The sequence below is a fragment of the Anomaloglossus baeobatrachus genome, chromosome 3 (assembly GCF_048569485.1).
Source record: "Anomaloglossus baeobatrachus isolate aAnoBae1 chromosome 3, aAnoBae1.hap1, whole genome shotgun sequence".
NCBI lineage: Eukaryota > Metazoa > Chordata > Amphibia > Anura > Aromobatidae > Anomaloglossus > Anomaloglossus baeobatrachus.
In genome coordinates this window covers 548,175,988-548,202,315 of record NC_134355.1, presented here as the reverse complement: position 1 = coordinate 548,202,315, position 26,328 = coordinate 548,175,988, and the positions used below count along the sequence as shown (strand labels likewise).

Genomic DNA, 26,328 nt, shown 5'->3' with positions numbered 1-26,328 from the left:
AGTATAAGATACAAGTGAGCATGCAATGAATGAGGCAATTCATCCCGATTCTCACTTTTATGGCAGTTTTCCGAGCCACAATACAGCTCCATATATTATGTAATGTACAGCTCCTGTCAGAACAAAAGCAGGAAATATTTATCCACAAAGTTCCTGTTCTACTGAGTTTGCGATGAGCAGGTAGAACGCTCATAACTACCGAGTGGTTGGGTGCAGATCTAACCAAGAATAGTTCTCCAATGGTTAGACAAAGCGTCAGAACCAGAGCACACGCTAAACATTTTCTGAACATTTAGTTTAAAGTCGGCATCTGGTTGTAAGCTTAAAAATTGTATCAGTACAAATTGGTCTGAAGGCACAGATATTGGCATGATTTACTGGTTTTGGTCACTCATCAGCTCACGTGCGTAAAGGGCTTTGCCATCAGGAACCCATAAGCTTGCAGTGTTTGGGGAGGTCACAGTATCTAGGCAGTAAAGCATATGCTTTTAAAATGCCACACTGAACTGAGATTCCCCATAAGGGGTGCTGCTCAACTAAGAAGGGAATTTTGTTACTTACCGTAAATTCCTTTTCTTCTAGCTCCAATTGGGAGACCCAGACGATTGGGTGTATAGCTACTGCCTCCGGAGGCCACACAAAGCATTACACTAAAAAGTGTAAGGCCCCTCCCCTTCTGGCTATACACCCCCCGTGGGATCACGGCTGCTCAGTTTTAGTGCTAAAGCAAGAAGGAGGAAAGCCAATAACTGGTTTAAACAAATTCAATCCGAAGTAACATCGGAGAACTGAAACCGTTCAACATGAACAACATGTGTACCCGAAAAAACCAAAAATCCCGAAGGAAACAGGGCGGGTGCTGGGTCTCCCAATTGGAGCTAGAAGAAAAGGAATTTACGGTAAGTAACAAAATTCCCTTCTTCTTCGGCGCTCCATTGGGAGACCCAGACGATTGGGACGTCCAAAAGCAGTCCCTGGGTGGGTAAAGTAATACCTCAAGTTAGAGCTGCAAAACAGCCCTCTCCTACGAGGAGGCAACCGCCGCCTGCAGGACTCTTCTACCTAGGCTGGCGTCCGCCGAAGCGTAGGTATGCACCTGATAATGTTTGGTGAAAGTGTGCAGACTCGACCAGGTAGCTGCCTGGCACACCTGTTGAGCCGTAGCCTGGTGTCGTAATGCCCAGGACGCACCCACGGCTCTGGTAGAATGGGCCTTCAGCCCTGATGGAACCGGAAGCCCAGCAGAACGGTAGGCTTCAAGAATTGGTTCCTTGATCCATCGAGCCAGTGTGGATTTGGAAGCCTGCGATCCTTTGCGCTTACCAGCGACCAGGACAAAGAGTGCATCCGAGCGGCGCAGGGGCGCCGTGCGGGAAATGTAGATTCTGAGTGCTCTCACGAGATCCAACAAATGCAAATCCTTTTCATACCTATGAACTGGATGAGGACAAAAGGAAGGCAAGGAGATATCCTGATTGAGATGAAAAGAGGATACCACCTTAGGGAGAAACTCCTGAATCGGGCGCAGCACTACCTTGTCCTGGTGAAAAACCAGGAAGGGAGCTTTGGATGACAGCGCTGCCAGCTCGGATACCCTCCGAAGAGACGTGACCGCTACCAGAAAGGCCACTTTCTGTGAGAGCCGAGAAAGTGAAACATCTTTCAGAGGCTCGAAGGGCGGCTTCTGGAGAGTAACTAGTACCCTGTTCAGATCCCATGGATCTAACGGCCGTTTGTACGGAGGGACGATGTGACAAACCCCCTGCAGGAACGTGCGTACCTGAGGAAGTCGTGCTAGACGCTTTTGAAAAAATACCGATAGCGCTGAGACTTGCCCTTTAAGGGAGCCGAGCGATAAGCCTTTTTCCAAACCAGATTGCAGGAAGGAAAGAAAAGTAGGCAATGCAAATGGCCAGGGGGACACTCCCTGTGCCGAGCACCAGGATAAGAAAATCTTCCACGTTCTGTGGTAGATCTTAGCAGACGTGGGCTTCCTAGCCTGTCTCATGGTGGCCACGACCCCTTGAGATAATCCTGAAGATGCTAGTATCCAGGACTCAATGGCCACACAGTCAGGTTCAGGGCCGCAGAATTCAGATGGAAAAACGGCCCTTGTGACAGTAAGTCTGGCCGGTCTGGTAGTGCCCACGGTTGGCCGACCGTGAGATGCCACAGATCCGGATACCACGACCTTCTCGGCCAGTCTGGGGCGACGAGCAGGGCGCGGCGGCAATCGGACCTGATCTTGCGTAGCACTCTGGGCAAGAGTGCCAGAGGGGGAAACACATAGGGCAGTTGGAACTGCGACCAATCTTGCACTAAGGCGTCTGCCGCCAGAGTTCTGTGATCGCGAGACCGTGCCATGAAAGTTGGGACCTTGTTGTTGTGCCGGGACGCCATTAGATCGACATCCGGCCTTCCCCAGCGGCGACAGATTTCCTGAAACACGTCCGGGTGAAGGGACCATTCCCCTGCGTCCATACCCTGGCGACTGAGGAAGTCCGCTTCCCAGTTTTCTACGCCGGGGATGTGAACTGCGGATATGGTGGAAGCCGTGGCTTCCACCCACATCAGAATCCGCCGGACTTCCTGGAAGGCTTGCCGACTGCGTGTCCCGCCTTGGTGGTTGATGTATGCCACCGCCGTAGAGTTGTCCGACTGAATTCGGATCTGCTTTCCTTCCAGCCACTGCTGAAAGGCTTGTAGGGCAAGATACACTGCCCTGATTTCCAGAACATTGCAGACAACGAGCGGGAAACTGGCGTCCCACTGTGCCCAGTGAGAGGGCTGGAGTATGTAAATAAGACTCCAGCCCTCGGCGCTGCTATTGTACAGCGTCTCTCCCCTGCCCTGACTGACAGGGCTGGGGGCGGGAACGAACGTAACTAGGCCGCAGAAGCCGGGGACTAGATTTATCAGCGCTGCTGTCGTAAAAGCACGGTCGGCGCAAAGTCCCCGGCGCACTACAAGTCTCAGCCGCGCCGCTGCCTCCATGGCGGCCGGCGCGGTCGTTCCCCACATAAACTCACTCAGCTAAGCTGCAGTGAGTAAAACCCAGGCGCACAGCGCTACTGTCCCCGGCGCACTAGAACGCCCAGCAACGCTGGAGTGTGTCTGTGCCTGTCTGCACGGGGACACAGAGTACCTGAATGTTGCAGGGCCTTGTCCCTGATGGTACCCAGCTCCGTATCCAGCAGGATCTCCGGGTCTGTGGATGGAGCCCGGCCTCAGAGTCTGGAGGCCGGTAAGATCCCACTTCACCAGAGCCCTCAGGGGGATGGAGAAGGAAAACAGCATGTGGGCTCCAGCCTCCGTACCCGCAATGGGTACCTCAACCTTAACAAACACCGCCAACGAAAGTGGGGTGAGAAGGGAGCATGCTGGGGGCCCCTTAGTATGGGCCCTCTTTTCTTCCATCCGATATAGTCAGCAGCTACTGCTGACTAAACAGTGGAGCTATGCGTGGATGTCTGACCTCCTTCGCACAAAGCTTGAAAAACTGAGCAGCCGTGATCCCACGGGGGGTGTATAGCCAGAAGGGGAGGGGCCTTACACTTTTTAGTGTAATGCTTTGTGTGGCCTCCGGAGGCAGTAGCTATACACCCAATCGTCTGGGTCTCCCAATGGAGCGCCGAAGAAAAGAAAGATTACAAGGAGTGTTTAGCATAAAGTAATGCTGTAGAGGTGCGACTGCCAATCTTGTCCAAAAGTGGTTTCCTAACGTGCTTTAGATAACCAAGTAAATACAGTGAATTTAAAGAACATGCACAGAGCATCAAGTCAACTATTTATCACATATCTCATCCAATAATGAAAAACATCTGGAATTGTGAAAGGAAGCCAAATCATTGTATTCCATTATTTTGGGTTTTTGGTTATTTTAAACTTACATTTAAAAATTAAAAACAGGAAATTTTAGATCAGCAGTGGTAGTATCAAACTAGAATAGGAGCAAAAGCTAAATGTACAATATTGAAAGATTACAAGTATCAGGACAGTGTAGAAAAAGAAAATCACATGTACTATTCGCTAGATCTGAGGCTGACTCCCTAGCTTTACTTGTGCCTAAACCTACTCCCACCAGACATCACATCTGAGGATACATACCTGCGGCCCCAGCAGAGACCATGTGCACCATTGTGGAATCGTTCACAAATACATGATTCAGTCTTTCCTTGCAGCTCGAGTAAGCTGCAAAATAGATGGCCCTGTAGAAATAAAGCACAGTGTCAGGCCACGGGTCCAGACCAGATCTCTTAATGTAGAGCGCAACGCAACCCCATGGATCTCAAGATAGGAATGATCACCCAATGCATTGTGATAGGGAGGATAAAAAGGAAGTGTGGGGGCAAAAAGATATTTTCACAGCTTGTAAAACCCCAAGTGCTAAATCCAGAAGCAAAAATACATGTGAAAGCAATGTCAGTCAAGTTTTGGTGAGAAGCCAACCATCTTATTTGTATGGGTGCCCAGACACTTGGAATTTCAATAGCAGATCTTCCTGTTCTCGGGCTAAAATAAGTCTCCATTATGGAGAAGGTAATTCCCATCATCCCACTGAGAAAACATGTATGCTTGGCTGAACAGAGGGTGCGCATATGTTTGAGTTAGGCTGAGCACACACTGGGCATGTGAGTGAATCGCATGACACTCTGCTCTCGCTCTGCTGGAGTGTAAGCTGAGTGTCATGCGATTGTCATGCCACTGCTGCAATCCTGCAATTGCAGCACAGCCGCGGAGGACAGGGCAGGAGCTGCGGAGGAGTAGGACTAATCTCCCCATCTCCTCCATTGTCAGCTGATATGATTCTCGCACTGCACTTGCGTTACACTGGTGTAATGTGAGTGCAATGTGAGGGTTCTCTTGTATGGGTGCGAGTGAAAACAAATTGGGCTCCACCCACAATTGTTTTCACAGTCCAATTACGGCTGAATGACAAGAAAAAAAAAAAAAACAAAAAAAAAAACACCTCATTGAAATAGGCCCATAGAGTAACATGGGTGCGGGTGGAACGCGATTTTTTTATTGCATTGCACTCGATCAGTTTCTCGCAGTGTGTGCTCAGCCTTAGGCCAGTGTCACACTTGCGATTGCCTCGCGTGAGTCTCGCAGTGCATCACCTGGCACGGACTCACTCTCCTCACAGGAGCAGGTCGGTTGCATGCATCTCTATGCAGCAGAGACGCTCCTGTAAGGAGAGAGAGTCCATGCTGGGTGATGCACCATGCGAGGCAATCTCAAGTGTGACACCAACCTTAAATGGTAGTTGACCATCTTAAAGTTGAAAATATTTTCTCAACAATTAAGAGTTTGAGGTAGCCACCTTATAAGTTACTATTGACCTTATAATAAGCCTTAGGCCTAAGCCACATGGCATGAAAATCAGAGCGAGTGGAATGCGATGTTTGGTCGCATTCCACTCGGACCAATATTAACCCATGTCCCAGCACCCATGAGCGATTATTTTCTCAGCCCTAATCGGACCGAGAAAACAATCACAACATGCTGCGATTGTAATGCGAGTCTTGTTTCTCTCACACCCATTCACGTCTATGGGGTGAGAAAAATCACACTGCACTCGCGGAACACCAGTGTACTGCGAGTGCAGGGCGAAAATGGTAATAACCGGCTATGGAGGTGAGGGAGAAATCTCACGCCCCTTCGTGCCGGCCCGCCCCTCCGCAGCTGAGGTCCGATCGCATGATCGGACCTCAGTCACAGTGACACTCAGCTCCCGCTGTGCTGCCAGTGTGAGCCAAGTGTCATGCGAGGATCGCATTAAATTCCCATGTGGCCCAGGTCTTATAGCATGACTTCTCCAAAAGGGGAGAGAAAAATAAATAATTTTTGCAGGCAGTTTTTTCTTGCCCCAGTCAACACAGGAAGCTGACAGGGTGAGAGGTCTGATTGAGGTCTAGGGTGTAACCATTGTTATGGTGTCGCCTTATGTGTATTTGACGGATCTGAAATGCTCAGTAACCCAGTTGTCCCGATTTTATAAAAGGGAAGTGAAGCCACTCCTGGTGTTTGGTCCACACTAGAAGCAGCCGCTCACCAGCGCTGGACCCAAGGTGGGCATTCTAGGATCAAACTGAAAGAACAGCAGGAGGTGCTATAACAAGAATGACAGTAATAGGCAAAAAGGCTAAATAAACTACATGAACCTAGTAAATACCATCAATTAGTAAATGTTTGTGTGATATAGGCCACCTAAAGTAGCTACAAAGCATGTGGTTTGGTAACTACTCTGCCAATAAATACAGACGTTAATTTATGACCGGCCTATAAACATTACTTTCTCTTTATACGTAGAGCGTTACATTTTATGATAGCCCTGGGTATATTCCTGCCGCTGTGCAGGGTTACAATAAGACTGAGCCTGTGTGAACACTTCTGCTATATTTAGACAAAAGGTATTTAGAGCAAAGTTCTGTTAGTAAGGTCAGCGCTGCACTCGGCTCATTGTGCTCTGCAGTAACAAGCCTGGTAGATCACAAATCGCTGGTCACAGACACCGCAACACTCTTATCAATTCATGAATGTCTAATACCTGGAAGGAGCCACTCCCACTAGGTTAGGGCCCAGGCCGCGAAATAGGGAACGAGGACCCTCATTCTGCAGAATCATCCTGCAAAGCAAAAAACAATGTTAGAAAGGTGCAAAACTTGCACAATCCACCTAGTAATTGCCATCTAAAAGGCTGGCATATAATCCATCATTTAACCATTTCACACCCACAAACATTCATGGAAAAATACTGGGCAACAACCACATTTTTTTCAGCAACACTTCCAAAATAAAATGCCATATGGCCACAGCGTTTTATAAAAAGGGATTATACACACTGCTGAGAAACACAGCAAAGCAATGACATGTTCACCAGGTGATCCAGCTAGATTCCTCCAGAGGCGGAGAGAAGGTGGAAGAGGGTCCAGTGGAGGCAAGAGACATCTGATGTACAATAAAAGATTTCAGAAACCTAGTTCACCTGATGTCATTGGTAGTTTTTCGTAAACTGAAGAGCTGCACTTAATATCAAGAAAAGAACTACAGCGATTCTTACAGGAGAGGCAGAAATGCACTTCCTTAATTCCTTACTCCGAGAGCAGCTGCCAGACTATGGCCGCTTATCTTTTAGGTAACAAAAAGGATCAGACATGTTGGAACCAACTGTCCCCAAATCCATCAGGAATGGGGGGGCTATGACAGTCGGCAGGGTCTTCTATACAGACTCTCCTGAGAGGCATGGCTTGGTTTTTGAAGGCTGAATTCCCCCCTTACAACAGCCTCTACCGAGTTGCAAAAACGAGTTGCATTACAGAAACTCTTAACCCTACAAAATGCAGATTATGGGAATCATCGCTTTTCCTCCTTTAATTTCACACGGTCAGACATACACCTCACCATTGCCCAACACAAGTATACACTAGATGCAGGGGTGGGATTCAGCCGGTTCCCAGAACCGGCAAGAAACAGCTGCGGCGACCCAGATCCCTGTATTCATTTGTGTTAGTGTCTCTTTAAGACACTGACACAAATGAATCCACGTACCTCCGCGTCGCACTTCCGGGTACAGTGAAGCCTGTCTGCTCCATGACCCGGCGTGCAGTGACGCGCTGACGCTGCAGAGAGGTCACGGCAGTGTGAGGAGGTAGCTCCTCCTACTACAGTCTGTCAGCGGCAGCGTGCAGAGACAAGCCGCGGAGAGGAGCCGCATAAGATGGCAGCTATATGTGGCTATATGGGGAGAGGGGCCACATAAGATGGGAGCTATACGGGAAAATGAGCCATATGGGACAGGATCTGCAGGGGAAAAGGAGCACATGGGATGAGATCTGTATGGGGAAGTCACCCATTCCAATATTAGCAAGGCTCCTTTAGTAATAATTTTTAAAAACTCGAAAAAACATTTAATACAATATGACTGGAACTACTGGTGCTGGACAGGAGAGTGAAGGTATAGGAGGGGAAGGAGATTTTACTTTAAATTACTTGAATTTTTTGGTTGAAGAAACTGCGTGAAAATGGGTGTGGCTAACAAAATGGGTGTGGTTACAGAATGGGTGTGGTTTTCAAATACGCGGGGTTTACAGAGAACCTGTTAAAAATTTGAATCCCACCCCTGACTAGATTGAGATTTAGGGAAGTTCCTCCACATGTGACTATTGTGCCACGTGCTCGGCTCAGTGTAGGAATGGCCGTTTGCTGGGTTAGATGTGATGAAAGATTGAGGTGGAAAAGCAGATACCTCAATCACTGCTGAGAACAAGTGTATATTTATATTATAGAGCTCAGATGGATGCCAGGTTTAGAAACCCCAGCCTAAAGATACTCTATGTGTAGACCTGAGTTATGTTCACATGATGCTTTTTGTTAGTCTCTATCAGGGCCTTTATATTCTGTGTGGAGAAGGGCCCATCGCAGTTACCAGGTTGAGAGCACGGCCATGTCATATTAGGATGTGACATTTCCCCTCTATGAATGTCTGCAGAAAAACTAACATTTTAATTGCGGCATGTCATACATTCAATTTAGTAAATTTCAAGATTTTTTTGCAAGTGATTCTTTTTAAGAAAGAAACGCAGCACAACATCTGTCTGAACATTCCCTAAAAATTGAAATTGCTCTTCTGGTACACCAAAGACTGCAAACAGGGAGGGGGAAGGGGAAAGAAACCCCACAACACAGGAATAGCCTCAAACTGAAAGTACTTAATAATCGATCCAGTCACATTGACTTGAATGATTTAACAAAACAGATCCAGTAGCAAGCAATGTGAATGGATCCATTAATTTATTTTTTCCCCGTTTACCGGATCTGTTTCAAAAGAATGATTACCAGACATGTGAACTGAGGCGAACACAAACAGATTGAGGTGACGTCAGCAGCTATAATGCAAACATATCTAGTCCGGGTTATCCCCATTCAGCCGGCATCACTTTCATACATCCTTCTCATTCTCTAATGAGGATGTCCAATCAGGCAGAAAAGCAAGCAAATCAGTGAGTCAGAACAAACCAAAAACATTTACAGGCGATTTAACTATATGGGTCAATATTATAAATGAGAACCAGTTTAAGGTGGTTCATTATTCAGCATCTCAGGAAATCATCTACTGGCTCCTCATCAGACAGGAAATTAAAGGGAACCCATCACATCCAGATACTAGCTGCTCACTTTCAGTCAAACTAGGGGTGGGGTTAGTGATTACAGCCATGGTTACAGTATAAGGAGGCGGGACTGTAACCGCTCTGAACACATGACTAAAGGCAAGAGGCTACAGGGAAAATACAGCGCAGTGGACGGCGTCCTGAGAGATGATTTGGAGCGTGGGGGGACGGCGTAAGATACAGCAACGGACACCAGATGGCCCGCCCCCATGGAGAATTTACAAGATTTTCAAACCAAAAAAGGTACAGTTTTATAAAGTATTTATTTTGGTTTAAAAGGGGGCACAAAAAGTATAGAAACCTTACTAGAATGCAGCCCAGGAGCTGCAGAGAGGGAAACATTTAGGTTGAAAGCCAAATTTCTGACGACAGGTTCCCTTTAAATATAAGCAATATATGTGGGAGTCGGCGTCGCAGGTTTGGCTTACCGACTCCACAGCCTTGATTACAACACACCCACATGCCATCTTACACCTGAGACAGCATCCTAAATACTATATGGATGAAAACCATGTTATAGTGATAGTGATTAGAATTCTTATGGTAACATGATATAAAATAAGCAAAAATAGAGCATCATAAAGCTCAGCTAGACGCTGCCATTTCGTACAAGGCCAGTGGGTGTACTATGGCACAGTTTAATGAGGGGAGGGCTGATTTAAAAACTCTGCCAACAATATTCTGAGATCTAGCATAGCTGTGTAATATGTTTCAGATACTCGTGTAAGCGGACTGAATGGTGGTGAGGCAATACCCTAATCCCTTAGGAAGGCCGCAGTAAACGATGCGCATTGTGTGCCCTGTAATAGGCTGCCAGGGTCACTTGTAGAACATATTCTATTTACACAGGACGATTTCCTGCTGAAAATCATCTTTTGCTCGTTCATCGACTGCCTGTTTACACTGCAAGAGAATCATGAATTGAGCATCCTTAAAAAGAGGACATTAACCAAATTTTTGATGCTGAAATGGACATGGGATGTAATTGTGGCTGCAGAGTGGATATTTACCCCCATCTCTTTACTGCAAATATATGAGCAATGAAAGTATGTCACTTAATGGGTTAAGTCCAAGGGGGCACCATCAGTTTCACACGACTTCTTCCCCCTTGTAGAATGCTGACCCATTATTAGCAGGGGGCAACACTCAGAAGGAAGAACAGGCCCCATCATAGTTTACAGTAGTTTCTTTTTTTTTCAAATTATGAACAAATCTCCTGGTCTAACCCGGCATGATCAACCCAGTCACAGAAAGGCTATTGTCTGTTCACAGACCCAAGGATTTGAATACAGGGTGGGAGACTTTATAAAATGGTATATTGCATCTACAAGGGAAGTAACATGTACCTATATAGAATGCAGCATAGGTGCTGCTGAAGGTGCTAGTTTTGGTTTAGTACTGAAACAAAAAAAAAAACAAAACCCATATCTGGTGACAGGTTCTCTTTCAAGTCCCACGTAAACTCACCCACACTGGATCGCACCCATTGTCAATCAATGGTGGGGCAGGGTAAACTAGGAGGCATGAGACCCCTAATCCTGTAGTGTCAACTTCCTGCTGATTAAACAGTACACTAAGGATACCGTCACACTTTAGCGACGCTCCAGCGATACCACCAGCGATCTGACCTGGTCAGGATCGCTGGTGCGTCACTACATGGTCGCTGGTGAGCTGTCAATCAGGCAGATCTCACCAGTGACCAGCCCCCAACCACCAGCAACGCGTGGAAGCGATGCTGCGCTTGGTAACTAAGCTAAATATCGGGTAACCAAGCGCTTGGTTACCCAATATTTACCTTTGTTACCAGCGCACACTGCTTAGCGCTGGCTCCCTGCACTCCTAGCCAGGGTACACAACGGGTTAATAAGCAAACCGCTTTGCTTATTTACCAGATGTGTACTCTGGCTACGTGTGCAGGGAGCCGGCACTGACAGCCTGAGAGTCATGGACTCTAGTGACCAAGGTAAATATCGGGTAATCAAGCAAAGCACATCGCTTGGTTACCCGATATTTACCTTGGTTACAGCTTACTGCAGGCTGCCAGACACCGGCTCTCTGCTCCCTGCACATTCAGATCGTTGCTCTCTCGCTGTCAAACACAACGATGTGTGCTTCACAGCGAGAGAGCAACGTCCAAAAAAAAAAAAAAAATTGAACCAGAGCAGTGTGTAATGAGCAGCGATTTCACAGCAGGGGCCAGATCGCTGCTCAGTGTCACACCGCGAGATCGCTAATGAGGTCGCTGCTGCATCACAAAAAAACGTGACTCAGCAGCGATCTCGCTATGTGAGAAGTACCCCTAAGTGACACATTGTGAAATGATGGTCTCTGCCCCATATCATGCTGCTCTCAGATTACATAGCAAAACAGATGCCCTTTTAGTATTAGGGTTAAAGAATACAGATCTTACCAGGCTACTGTGAAGAGTTCTGTTTTCAAGAATTAAAAGGGGCTGTCCAAGCATCAAATATTGATTTTCAATCATAAGACTTCCATCAGTATCACACTTAACTAGCTGTTCACACCGGTAGTGACTGGATGTACACATAGAATGAAGCATTTAGCAGTCATTGCCGAGTACTGCAAAAACGCTCTTCTCCATCCTTAGGGTAGGTCACCAATATCACATGTAGGACAACCCCCCCCTATATCATACATCTATTTTATGCGGATATTGCCAATAAATGTTTCTATTTCTATTTTTTTTGACAAGTTTACTTTAGTATGTTTCATACTTGAGACAGTGCAGTGGTCCTGGGGACATCCTTGCCACTCGGTTAACGCTGGCGCCATCCACGCCGTTGAGATGAACTCCAGAGATGTAGAGAGTCAATGATGAGGACTGTAGTCTTGTTTTCACAACTTCTAACGGGCACGTCAATATGGCACCAACAGTGCCCCCACATCTGTAAGGAAAGTGAGAAAGGAAAACTGACGTAAGAAACTGCAACTACATTCTAGAGCTCGCTCTGCCCCTGCAGTCACTGCGGCTTGCCCTCATACCGGTGAGCACCGGAGATGCATCTGCATTGTTACAGATCGTTGGGCACAGAGGAGCGAACACAGAAAAACTAAATACCGGTCGCTTATTTTTTCTCCCCCCTTCCCTCACAAGTATAGCTACAAGAGGATGAACAGGGCATGGCTTTTTTTATGAAGTAGGAAAACATCCCCCAGAAGGGTTCACATTTTCCACAGCGTAAAAGAAAAAAATAATTAAATCACTGTAAATATTTGTTATGAAACTACATGTCCACAGGGATCTTATGGCTTATAATATCCAGGCCTCATTGGATAAGTCTGAAGGAGGAAAGTGACCGCCTCCTTGAAATCCATTTTCACCTACAAACAGCGCTGCCATTGTGTCCCTGCCAGTCTTTGCAAAACTGACCGGACACCACAAATACAGCAGCAGGCTTTAAAAGGGAACCTGTCAGGTGCAATATGCAGCCAGAACCACGAGCGGTTCTCCGTGCATATTGCTAATCCCTGCCTAACCGTCCCTATATACACGAGCATAGATAAAGGGATGTTTAGAAAAAAAGTATTTCTAAAGATCTTATAGCTTATGCTAATGCGGCCAGCGACTAGTCTCAAGGGTGTTCTATCCCCTGACTAGCCATCCTCATAGCATGTTAGTGTGCCCACAGGGGTATACTAACATGCTATTCAATGCAGCATCACCAGAGGTGCCACGAGTACCTGCACTTCTGGTCATGAACAGTAGACCTCTCCGAAGCTGGGACGCGTACACCCGGCTTCATACTGTGCATGACTGGAAGTGCTGAGCATTCAGAAGCCCGGTCACAGGTATGAGAGTCACCGCAGGTGATGCTGCATTGAATAGAATGTTAGCATGCTAGTACACCCCTGTGGGCGTACTAGCATGCTAAGAGGGTGGCTAGTGGGGGGGGGGGGGGGGGGTAGTAGAACGCCCTTGGGACTAGTCCCTGGCCTCATTAGCATTACATAAAAAGATCTTTAGAAATACTAGTGTATACAGGGACAGTTAGTCTGGGAGTAGCAATATACACCCAGAACTGCTCCTGGTTCTGGGAGCATATTGCACTGGACAGGTTCCCTTTAAAAAGGAAAACATTTTCTGTTTAAGGACAAAAACACAAATCGCCAGAAGGGGGACGGGGTTTGTGGGACTGCTACCGTATTTTCCCGAGGTATAAGGCTATGTGCGCACGTTGCGTAAATACATGCAGTTACGCTGCGCTTTGTAGTGCAGTGTAACTGCATGCGTCCTGCGTCCCCTGCATAATCTATGGAGATTGTGCAGGGGCCGTGCGCACGTGGTGTCTTAGAGCGCAGCGCTTCGGCTGCTGCCCGAAGCGCTGCGTTCTAAGTGGCATGTCACTTCTTCCGTGCGCTTTGCCGGCAGCCACTGCTCTGTCTATGGCAGGAGCTGCAGGCAGAGCGCATGGAATCGGCTTTTTTTTTTCTCTACGGACATTTTCTGCAGCGATTTGAAGCGCACGTGTGCTCTTCAGATCGCTGCAGAAATTTCTGCAGGGCTAGTACGCAACGTGCGCACATAGCCTTGGACTACTTTATTTTAACCCCTGAAAATCTTTTTAAAATTTGGGTATCTTGTACACCGGTGTCATCACTTTACACACAAAAGATACTCACCTGTCCTCCGTGCCACGGTGCCTCCAGCTGTTTCTTGCAGACCGCAGACACAGACTCCGAGATAGTGTCCGTGCACGGAGTGGCAGCTGCAGGATTTCATCATGGCTTTACTATAGTTTAATGCTTTATGGCGCCACAAAGCATTCAACTGCAGTAAAGCGCTCACAGTAGCGGCAGGCCTGTGTATTGGGACACGCTTTACTGCAGTTGCATGCTTTGTGGCGCCGTAAAGCATTCAACTGTAGTAAAGCAATGACTACATCCTGCAGCGGCCGCACCGTTTACGCCATCACGGAGGAGAGTGTGTGGACTGCAAGAAACAGCTGGAGGCAGCACGGGCATGGAGGACAGGTGAGAATATCTTTTATTGGGTGTAAACAACGGCACATAGGGGGCAGAAGGGAACCAGCAGGGGGCATTATTAACCCCTTAATGACCCATGGTACGTCACAGAACGTGTGCGGTTAATCCCCGCCCCCTGCCGTGGGCAGGCGGTGCCGATCCGCACACAACAGCTGACTTGTGTCTGCTAGACGCGGGTGGAATCACTTCCACCCGCGACTATTAACCCTTTACATCTCGCTGCCAAAATCTGGCGAGATGTATATGCGCGCCGCCATTATTCTAACTTACCCCACCCTCATTGGAAATCACGTGACATGATCACGTGACATGGTAGCACAGGGTCATGTGATGATGCCTGTAGTCATTTACTCAATGCCGGAATGCAGGCGGCATTGAAAGTAAAGCAACGTATCTGCAGATCTCATCTCCAGATCACAGCTACAGAGCTATGGCAGAGCGATCAGATTGCTGATCCATATAGCCCCCTAGGGGTACTAGTAAAAAGGGGGGAAAAAAAAAAAAAAAAGGCAAAAAACCCTAAAATTTCAAATCACCCCCCTTTCACCCCATTGAAAATTAAAGGGTAAAAAAAAACAAAAAAAAAAAAAAAAACCCCACACATTTGGTATCGCTGCGTTCAGAAATGCCTGATCAAAATATAAAATTAATCTGATCAGTAAACGGCGTAGCGGCAAAAAAAATTCCAAACGCCAAAATTAAGTTTTTGGTCGCCACAAAACACAACAGGTGATCAAAACGTAGCATATGCGCAAAAATGGTACCATTAGAAACAACAGCTCGAGACGCTAAAAATAAGTCATCACTGAGCCATAGAGCCCAAAAAATGAGAACGCTACGGGATTCAGAAAATGGCGCAAAACGTGTGCCACTTGTATTGGACAAACTTCTGATTACTTGTATCTAAGGGGTTAAAAACAATCCTAAACATGTTTGCTGTCTACAAACTCGCACCGACCTCAGGCAGCACACTGCCACATCAGTTTTACCATATAGTGAACACTGAATAAAATATCCCAAAAACTATTGTGCGATCACACTTTTTGCAATTTTTCCACACTTGGAATTTGCAGTTATCCAGTACACTATATGGTAAAACTTATGGTTCCATTTAAAGCTACAACTCTTCCTGCAAACAATAAGTCCTAAAGCGGGCTTTACACGCTACAACATATCTAACGATTAGTGATGAGCGAGTACTAAAAAGCTCGGGTGCTCGAAGCTCGGGCCGAGCCTCCCAAGATACTCGTGTACTCGGCCCGAGCAACGAGCCCAATGTTATCCTATGGGAGACCCGAGTATTTTTGTGAAATGACCCCCCGGCAGCATGGAGAAACCCTAAAAATGTCACAAAAGTCTCAGAAGAGTGCTCAAATGACATGGCAACAGCATGGGGAAGACCCCTTGAAGCATTTATCACTGAAAAGTCACAGCTGTGAACAATTTTGTCCGCGTTTCACGCCATTTTTACGGACTCACCAGAAAACCTTCCAAAATGACCCCAAAATGATTTTTCATGGCAGAAATGTTAAGGGCACATACCCAATAGTGAGATAGAGCTGGTGTATGTTACTTTTTGAGATTAATACATGAAAGATTTTACGTGAAAACATTGTGTGGCACTCCGATGTCCCTGAGAAGAGACGTACATGAAGGCCTCTTGAGTCTAATGTGCCCATTTTGAGGAAGTGAGTCTTTGTAGTATTTTCCTTTGCCAGGGCAGTCCAAAATTGTGAGGTTCACCAATGCCCCTGCATACAGACGTGCATGAGGGCCTGTAAACCTGAAGTGCCCATTGTAAGGAAGTGGGTCTATTTCAGTATAGCCCTTTGCCAGGGCAGCCAAAAATTGGGAGGCTCCACATTGTCCCTGGATAGAGACGTGCATGATGACCTGTAAACCTGAAGTGCCCATTGTAAGGAAGTGGGTCTATTTTAGTATAGCCCTTTGCCAGGGCAGCCAAAAATTGGGAGGCTCCACATTGTCCCTGGATAGAGACGTGCATGATGGCCTGTAAACCTGAAGTGCCCATTGTAAGGAAGTGGGTCTATTTCAGTATAGCCCTTTGCCAGGGCAGCCAAAAATTGGGAGGCTCCACATTGTCCCTGGATAGAGACGTGCATGAGGGCCTCAAAACATTAAGTGTCCATTTTAAGGAAGTGGGTGTATTATAGTATAGCCCTTAGGCAGGGCAGCCAAAAATTGGGAGGCTCCACGTTGTCCCTGGGTAGAGACGTGCATGAGGGCCTCAAAACATTAAGTGTCCATTTTAAGGAAGTGGGTGTATTATAGTATAGCCCTTAGGCAGGGCAGCCAAAAATTGGGAGGCTCCACGTTGTCCCTGGGTAGAGACGTGCATGAGGGCCTCAAAACATTGTTCCCATTGCAAAGGAGCGGGTCTCCTGTCGTTGTAATGTCCATTCTGCAAAGAATGGGCGAAAAAAATTTACCACTGGGGGTATACCTGAAACAAAGGCCTAAGTATTACAATTTGTAACGGTCATCATCATGGTGGCGCATGAGGAGAAGGAGGAGCAGTCCAGCGATTATCCAAAGTCCAGAAGTGTGTACCCATGGGTGAGTGGAGGTACATGGCAAACTTTAAATTCCGCTCTCATTTGCTGGTGGTGTGGTGAAGTCTGGCCCAATCCAACCCTTGTTCATCTTGATCAGAGTCAGCCTGTCAGCATTTTCAGTTGACAGGCGGGTGCGTTTATCTGTAATGATTCCACCTGCGGCACTAAAAACACGCTCTGACAAAACGCTAGCAGCAGGGCAGGCCAGGACTTCCAAGGCGTAGAGAGCCAATTCATGCCACGTGTCCAGCTTGGATACCCAATAATTGTAAGGCACAGAGGAATGTCGGAGTACAGTTGTTCGATCTGCAAGGTACTCCTTCAGCATCTGGGCAAACTTAGGATTTCTTGTGGCACTACCCCGCACCTCAGGGGCTGTGGTACGTGAGGGGCTGAGAAAACTGTCCCACATCTTAAAGACTGTTCCCCTACCTCTGGCGGATTGGACTTGTGCCTCTCTCGGCTGTACGCCTCGGTTGTCCACTGATTCCTGACCTATGCCGCTAGCGTTTTGTGAGGGGAATGCTTTGCCTACTTCCGTGACTATGGCCTTCCGGAACTGCTGCATTTTGGTTGACCTCTCCTCCACGGGAATAAGAGACAAAAAGTTCTCCTTGTAGCGTGGGTCTAACAGTGTTACCAACCAGTAATGATTGTCGGCCAAGATGTTCTTAACGCGAGGGTCACGAGACAGGCAGCTTACCATAAAGTCAGCCATGTGCGCCAGACTCTTAACAGCCAGGACTTCAGTAGCCTGACCAACAAGATGACTGAACATGCTGTCCTCCTCCTCCTCCTCCTCCTCATCTACCCTGTCCTCTGGCCAGCCACGCTGAACCGAGGATATGACTGGTGTGCATGTCATATCCTCAATTTGGCCGGAGAGTTGCTCCATGTCTTCATCCTCCTCCTCGTCATAGTCCTCCACTGCACGTTGTGATGAGACGAGGCTGGGCTGTGTGTTATCACCCACACCCACTACTGTTTCTTGCTGCAACTCATCGCGCTCCGCCTGCAATGCATCATGTTTGTTTTTCAGCAGAGACCGTTTTAGAAGGCAGAGTAGCGGTATGGTGACGCTAATAATGGCGTCATCACCACTCACCATCTTGGTGGAGTCCTCAAAGTTTTGGAGGATGGTACATAGGTCGGACATCCATCTCCACTCCTCAGGTGTTATGTGTGGAGTTTGACCCATTTCCCGACGGCTTAGGTGATGCAGGTACTCAACAACTGCCCTCTTCTGCTCACATATCCTGACCAACATGTGCAGAGTTGAATTCCAACACGTGGGGACATCACACACCAGTCTGTGAGCCGGAAGATGCAAACGGCGCTGAAAGCCGGCAAGGCCGGCTGAAGCAGTAGGTGACTTTCGAAAATGTGCAGACAGGCGGCGAACTTTTACCAGCAGATCAGACAGCTCTGGGTATGACTTTATAAACCGCTGAACCACGAGGTTGAGCACATGGGCCACGCATGGAACATGTGTCAGCTGGCCTCGCCTCAAAGCCGCCACCAGGTTCCGGCCATTGTCACACACGACCTTTCCTGGCTTTAGGTTCAGAGGTGTGAGCCAGTGATCTGCCTGCTGTTTCAGAGCTGTCCACACCTCTTCTGCATTGTGGGGTTTGTCACCTATGCAGATTAGCTTCAGCACAGCCTGTTGCCGCTTCGCCGAGGCAGTGCTGCAGTGCTTCCAGCTTGTGACTGGTGTGGAGGGCACAGTGGATGAGGATGCGCAGGAGGAGGAGGAGGCTGAAGAGCATGACATTCCGGAGCTGTAGAGTGTGGGTGAAACACTGACTGAGGTAGGGCCTGCAAACCTTGGTGTGGGAAGGACGTGTTCCGTCCCTCGCTCAGACTGGGTCCCAGCTTCCACAATATTAACCCAGTGTGCCGTCAACGAGATGTAGCGGCCTTGCCCACAAGCACTTGTCCACGTGTCTGTGGTTAGGTGGACCTTGGGTGAAACAGCGTTGTTCAGGGCACGTGTGATGTTTTGTGACACGTGGTTATGCAACGCGGGGACGGCACACCGGGAGAAATAGTGGCGGCTGGGGACCGAGTAACGTGGGACAGCTGCCGCCATCAGGTCACGGAATGCTTCTGTCTCCACCAGCCTAAAAGGCAACATTTCCAGCGCAAGCAGTCGCGAAATGTTAGCATTTAGAACTGTGGCATGTGGGGTGTTGGCAGTGTATTTGCGCCTGCGTTCAAAGGTTTGCTGAATGGATAACTGAACGCTGCGCTGGGACAAGGACGTGCTTGATGATGGTGTTCTTTCTGCGTAGGCAACTGCAGGTGCAGGAGTGGAGGAGGCTTGTTCGCAGGCAGCATGGACAGAGGATTGGCTCGCATGCACAACCAGCGAAGACGTAGCAGTGACATCAGCAAGCACTGCTCCTCGACTCTGTTGTACTTCCCACAAAGTCGGGTGCTTGGCTGACATGTGCCTGATCATGCTGGTGGTGGTCAGGCTGCTAGTTTTGGTACCCCTGCTGATGCTGGCACGGCAGGTGTTGCAAATGGCCTTTTTTGAATCATCTGGATCCAACTTAAAAAACTGCCAGACTCGGGAAGACCTAACATTTGTACAGGCACCTTGTGTCGTCGTGTTGTTCCGGGGAACGGTTGCCTGACTTCTGCCTGGGGCCACCACCCTGCTTCTTACTGCCTGTTGTGATGCTACGCCTCCCTCCCCCTGTGCACTGCTGTCCTCGCTCTGCATATCCTCCTGCCAGGTTGGGTCAGTTACTGGATCATCCACCACGTCGTCTTCCTCTTCCGCACCCTGCTCCTCCTCCTGACTTTCTGACAATTGTGTCTCATCATCGTCCACCACTTGTTGAGACACGTTGCCAACTTCGTGAGAACGTGGCTGCTCAAATATTTGGCCATCTGTACAGACGATCTCCTCATGACCCACTTCAATATGAGCTGGCGAGAGGCCAGAATGTGTGAATGGAAACGTGAACAGCTCTTCCGAGTGTCCAAGTGTGGGATCATTAATGTCCGAGGAGGACGTGTACTCAGCCTGGTGGTAGGAAGGAGGATCAGGTTCAGAAATGTGCGGTGCAGTATCACGGCTACTGACACTTGACCGTGTGGAAGACAGAGTGTTTGTGGTGGTGCCAATCTGACTGGAAGCATTATCCGCTATCCAACTAACAACCTGTTGACACTGGTCTTGGTTCAAGAGCGGTGTACTGCTGCGGTCCCCAAGAATTTGGGACAGGACGTGCGAGCGACTAGATGTGGCCCTTTGTTGTGGCGAAATTAGAGCTTGCCCACGACCTCAGCCTCTGCCTGCACCACCATCACGTCCACTTCCTTGTTCCTTGCCAATGCCCTTGCGCATTTTGCAATGCTGTGCACTGCTGACGTGTATATTCACTACTTGTGCGTTATATCAAAGTTTCTGGAAATTGCACACAAGTGCACCTGTACGCTGCCACCAACAGGCACACACGTGCGGTTTTAAAAACCAAGCACAGACGCAATAAGAACCTAACAGGTTTTTTTGGGGAGCGACAATTACAGACAAGTCAGACACTATCTGGACTGTTTTACACTGTGTACACCAGCCCCAGATATGATGAAGGCTGGTATACGGTCACCACTACCCTGCCTGCCTGCGTGCCTGCCTGTATACTGGTACAATAGTCCTGACAAGGACTCTTTTGGTCACTAGCCTGTATTCAGACCTGGGTATACCCTGCCTGTATATAGCAACAATAGTCCTGAGAAGGACTCTGCTACTGTACTCCGACCTGGCTATACCCTGCCTGCCTGTATACAACTAGAATAGTCCTGAGAAGGACTTTTGGTCACACTGTTTGCAGCCCTGCAACTGAAAATCTATAAAGGGCCGCAAAGCTTTCCCTGAATCAGCGACACTCTCCCTGCACTGACAGTCTGGATAGCTGTGAGCAGAGCACAGCGCACCGGCCGATATAAAGGCTCGGTCACGCTGTGCAGGCCGGCCAATCACTGCAATTCCACAACTAACAGGGCTGTGGCATTGCAGTGGTCTGCCAGCCAATCCCTGCATGAGGGCTGGCTCTCAAAAGAGCGCCAACATGCAGAAATGAAGACCACGAGTACAGCACGAGTATCGCGAGATTACTCGGTCCCCGCCGAGCAGCCCGAGTACAGCGATACTCGTGCGAGTACCGAGTAGTTACAAGCATGCTCGCTCATCACTACTAACGATGTGTCGTCGGGGTCATGTCGTAAGTGACGCACATCCGGCATAGTTAGTGGTGTTGTAGCGTGTGACAGCTACGTGCGATAGAATATAAAACTGTTCATCGCATACACATCGTTCATTTGCTAAAAATTGCACGCCAGGTTGTTCAATGTTCCCGAGGCAGCACACATCGCAGTGTGTAACACCCCGGGAACGATGAACAGCAGCTTACCTGCGGCCCGCGGCTGCCAGCCAGCTATGCGGAAGGAAGGAGGTGGGCGGGATGTTTAAGTCCCGCTCATCTCCGCCCCTCCGCTTCTATTGGCCGGTCGCATTATGACGTCGAATGTCCCTCCCACTCCAGGAAGTGGATGTTTGCCGCCCACATCGAGGTCGTATGGTAGGCAAGTACGTGTCACGGCAATTAATAGTTTGTGCGACACTGTCAACAAATTGAACGTGTCGCACATACGATGGGGGCGGGTCACATCGCATATGATATCGTATACTTAATTGTAATGTGTAAAGCAGGCTTTATATGGCAAGATTGACGGGGAAAAAAAAGGAAAAAAAACACCCCGGAAAAACGCAAAATGCCCGGAGGCTGAAGGGGTTAAACAATGGGTTCATTACTGCATGGGACATTACAGCAGGGGATTTCACTAAACAATAGGCACATTACTCAAGTCGGCTTACACTCGAATATATACAATTTATCCTAAACTATATTTTAACCGGAAAAGTTGGGTGTCTTATACATACTGTATTTTTCGCACTATAAGATACACTTTCTTTCCCAAAAAGTTTTGGGGGAAAGGAGGGGGGGTTAAGGTCTTAGGCTATGTGCACACGTTGTGTAAATACATGCAGTTACGCTGCGCTTTGTAGCGCCGCGTAACTGCATGCGTCCTGCGTCCCCTGCACAGTCTATGGAGATTGTGGAGGGGCCGTGCGCACGTGGCGTCTTCAGCTGCTGCCCGAAGCGCTGCGTTCAAGTAGTGACATGTCACCTCTTCCGTGCGCTTTGTCGGCAGCTCCTGCTCTGTCTATGACAGGAGCTGCAGGCAGAGCGCATGGAATCAGCTTTTTTTTTTTTCTACGGACATTTTCTGCAGCGATTTGAAGCGCACGTGTGCTCTTCAGATCGCTGCAGAAATTTCTGCAGGGCTAGTACGCAACGTGCGCACATAGCCTTATAGTGGATGGCTGCGGTGCGGGTCATCAGAGGCAGGAGCAGGCTGTTACTCTGACCACTTGGGCCTGCTTATGTCATATGCACACCCATCATCCCGCCCATAATCTCAGCCCTGAAGCCAGCGCTGACAGGTGGGCTGGATGATGGGCAGGGGGATGTGCGCATACTAAAGAGCCGACCCGCATGATCACCCCTGGCAACTACAGCCTGGAGTGATCATGTGCGTCTGTATTCACTGCCCCCCGTGCATCATCATCAGCGCGGGGGCAGTGAATAAGTACAGTATGCTCACCGGTCACTGTTCCCTGCAGCATCGCGGTGTCCTCCTGTCTGTGTGCCAGCTGATCTGTGTGGAGAGCGGTGAGCACAGGGATGACATTATCGCTGTACACACGGCTCCACACAGGTCAGCGGCGCTGCTACTGGCACACAGACAGGAAGACTAGCGATGCTTCATGGAGTGAGGAAAGGAGAGTATACAGCGGGAGATCCGCAGTGACTTCAGTCAGGTAATGTGCGGTGACAGCTGAAGTCACCGCTGATCCCAGCAGCTCACGGCCTGACCCTCAGGCCTGTGCCACACATCCGTGCCTCCGGCACGTGTTTGTCATTTTTTACACGTACCGGCGGCACGGAGACACTTTAACCAATGCTACCCTATTGTAGCAGGCACACACACGTAAAACCACATGGAACGTGTGTCCGTGTGCGTTTGTACGTGTGTGCGATTTTCAAAGCGCTGACATGTCCGGTTTTTCGCCGGCAGCACGGGTGTCACACGGCCCGCACCCGCACCACACGGGTGTAGTGTGGATGCGGTCCCGTGTGACACGCGCCGGAGAAAACACACATGTCAGTTAAAAAAAACCAAAACATTAACTCACCTTCTCCAGCCCTCCTGTCTCTGCCGCTGCTGCCTCTTGCTGCCGACCGCCGCTCATTATTCTCATTGAATATTCACTTCACTGCCTGGCAGCAGCAGCAGCGGGGAGACGGGAGGACTGGAGACCGAGGATCAGCACCACGGACAGCAGCGCGGACAGCAGGAAGGACCAGGTGAGTATAATAATTACTGATTCTACGTGTGCTATCGCGGATAGCACACGTAGAACACACGTGTCCCGCACGTACCAGAGACACGTACTTACCTGCACGCAACACGCAGGGGAAATACGTGTCTCTCGGCACGTGCGTGAAATTCACGTGAGTGTGGCAGAGGCCTCACAGAGAGCGGTCATGCTCTGTGGCCGCTCTGATTGTCAGATGTAGCAGAGCTGGATGCGTCGTGGGACAGTCTTGATTACGTCGGACCTGGATGTTTTTGGGGTTAATAAAGTGGTGAAAGGAGTTCGTCTTTTATTGCAAATAAAAGGATTTTTGTGTTTATTTACCTTTACTTACAGCTTAGTGATGAGGGGGCATCTCAGACGCCTGCCATCACTAAGCAAGGATTAAAGCTGGGTTCACACTAAGCGACAGCAACAACGATGTCGCTGTTACGTCACCATTTTCGGTGACGTAACAGCGACCTTGTAAGTCGCTGTTATGATCGCTGCTTAGCTGTCAAACACAGCAGAAGCAGCGATCATAACGTCGCTGTGCTACATGTGCAGAGAGCAGGGAGCCGCGCTTAGCGCTGGCTCCTTGCTCTCCTAGGTACAGTACACATCGGGTTAATTAACCCGATGTGTGCTGCAGCTACATGTCACAGTGCAGAGAGCAGGGAGCCGCACGCACTGCTTAGCGCTGGCTCCTTGCTCTCCTTGCTACAGTATACATCGGGTTAATTAACCCAATGTGTACTGCAGCCACATGTGCAGAGCAGGAGCCGGCACTGGCAGCAAGAGGGGAGGCTGGTAACGAAGGTAAATATCGGGTAACCAGGGAAAGGTCTTCCCTTGGTTACCCGATGTTTACGCTGGTTACAGCTTACCGCAGGCTGCCAGACGCCGGCTCCTGCTCCTTGGTCGCTTCATTTCGTCGCTCTCTCGCTGTCACACACAGCGATGTGTGTGTTACAGCGGGAGAGTGACGACCAAAAAATGAAGCTGGACATTCAGCAACGACCGGCGACCTCACAGCAGGGGCCAGGTCGTTGCTGGATGTCACACATAGCGACAGCGACAGGACGTCGCTGCAACGTCACAGAAAATGGTGACGTAGCAGCGACGTCGTCGTTGTCGCTGTGTGTGACACCAGCTTTAGTAGCAGCTATGGGCTGCTGCAATTAACTCTATTACCCTGATGCGGTGGCAATCGGGATGAGCCGGGTAGAGTCCCGGGACTGTCGCATCTAATGGATGCGGCAATTACAGGCGGCTGCTGGCTGATATTTTAGGCTGGGGGTGGGGAGGCCTCTCCATAACACGAGTCTCCCAAGCCTGTGAATACCAGCCCCCAGCTGTGATACTTTCTTGGCTGGTTATCAAAATTGGGTGAACTGTACTTTTTTTTTTCAAATGACCACCATACAGTGTCAGCAGCAGATCCTTGCCGCTTAACTGTCATTACCACATTTTTTGCTTAAAAATTTTATTTTCCTACGGTCTAAAACCAGGGTGCATCTTGTCAATCTGAAAACCATACATAAAAAAAAACCCCTAAAGAATAAAAACCACATCTATTGCTATACACATGTGCGTGACCACAGCATTGTGCTACATTGTCTTGCGAAAGTATTCGGGTCCCTTGAATTTTACAACCATTTCCCACATTTCAGGCTTCAAACAAAGAAAAAATTTAATGTTATGGTGAACAAACAGGACACAATGGTGAAGATGAACAAAATTTATTGCTTATTTTAAACTTTAAAAAAAAAAAAAAAAAAAAAAAACTGAAGTGGGGCGTGCAATATTATTCATCCTCTTTAAGTTAATACTTTGTAGCGCCACCTTTTGCTGCGATTACAACTGCAAGTCGCTTGGGGTATGTGTCTATCAGGTTTGTACATCGAGAGACTGAAATTCTTGCCCATTCTTCCTTTGCAAACAGCTGGAGCTGAGCGAGGTTGGATGGAGAGCGTTTGTGAACAGCAGTTTTCAGCTCTTTCCACAGATTCTCAATTGGATTCAGGTCTGGACATTGAATTGGCCATTCTAACACCTGGATACGTTTGAGAACCATTCCATTGTAGATTTTGCTTTATGTTTGGGATCATTTTCTTGTTGGAAGAAAAATCTCCGTCCCAGTCTCAGATCTTTTGCAGATTCCCAACAAGTTTTTTTTTTTCAAGAATGGTCCTGTAATTGGCTCAATCCATCTTCCCATCAATTTTAACCATCTTTCCTGTCCCTGCTGAAGAAAAGCAGGCCCAAACCATGATGCAGCCACCACCATGTTTGTTCGGGCGGGCGGGGGGGGGGGGGGGGGGGTTTCTTTTATGCCAATCATATCGTTTGGCATTGTGCCCAATTAGTTCGATTTTGGTTTCAAATGACCAGAGCACCTTCTTCCACATGTTTGGTGTGTCTCCCAGGTGGCTTGTGGCAAACCTTAGACACTTTTTATGGATCTGTTTGAGAAATTGCTTTCTCCTTGCCACTCTTCCATAGAAGGCCAGATTTGTGCAACGTATGGACAGACTCTCCCACCTCAGCTGTAGATCTCTGCAGTTCATCCAGAGTGATCATGGGCCTCTTGGCTGCAGCTCTGATCAGTCTTCTCGTTTGAGATGAAAGTTTGGATGGACGACTTAGTCTTGGTAGATTTGCAGTGGTACGATACTCCTTCCATTTCAATATGATCGCTTGCACAGTGGTAGTTGAATGTTTAAAGTTGTGGAAGTCTTTTTGTAACCAAAACCAGCTTTAAACTTCTCTACAACAGTATCATGGACCTGCCTGTTGTGTTCCTTGGTCTTAATTATGCTGTGCTTTAAACAGAACACAGACTATCACAGAGCAGGTGCATTTATACAGAGACTTCATTACACACAGGCGACTTATATTTATCAGTCATTTAGGACAACATTGGATCATTCAGAGATCCTCCCTGAACTTCTGGAGTGAGTTTGCTGCACCGAAAGTAAAAGGGGATGAATAATATTGCACGCCCCACTTTTCAGTTATTTATTTTTAAAAAAGTTTAAAATAAGCCATAAACTTCACAATTGTGTCCCACTTTTTGATTTTTCACCATAACATTAAATTTTTTACCTTTATGTTTGAAGCCTGAAATGTGGGAAAAGGTTGA

At 48.2% G+C, this 26,328-nt stretch overlaps 1 protein-coding gene across 1 annotated transcript in view; it reads right to left on the bottom strand.

Moving 5' to 3' along the window:
• SLC25A36 (solute carrier family 25 member 36) overlaps window positions 1-26,328 on the bottom strand; it is a 54,795-nt gene that overhangs the window by 12,696 nt on the left and 15,771 nt on the right. Inside the window, exons 2-4 of the mRNA XM_075340811.1 lie at window positions 11,906-12,076; window positions 6,551-6,628; window positions 4,108-4,208 (exon numbers count right to left, since the gene is read on the bottom strand). Of these exons, the coding sequence (XP_075196926.1) occupies window positions 4,108-4,208; window positions 6,551-6,628; window positions 11,906-12,076 (350 nt within the window). The remainder of the gene's footprint in view (window positions 1-4,107; window positions 4,209-6,550; window positions 6,629-11,905; window positions 12,077-26,328) is intronic.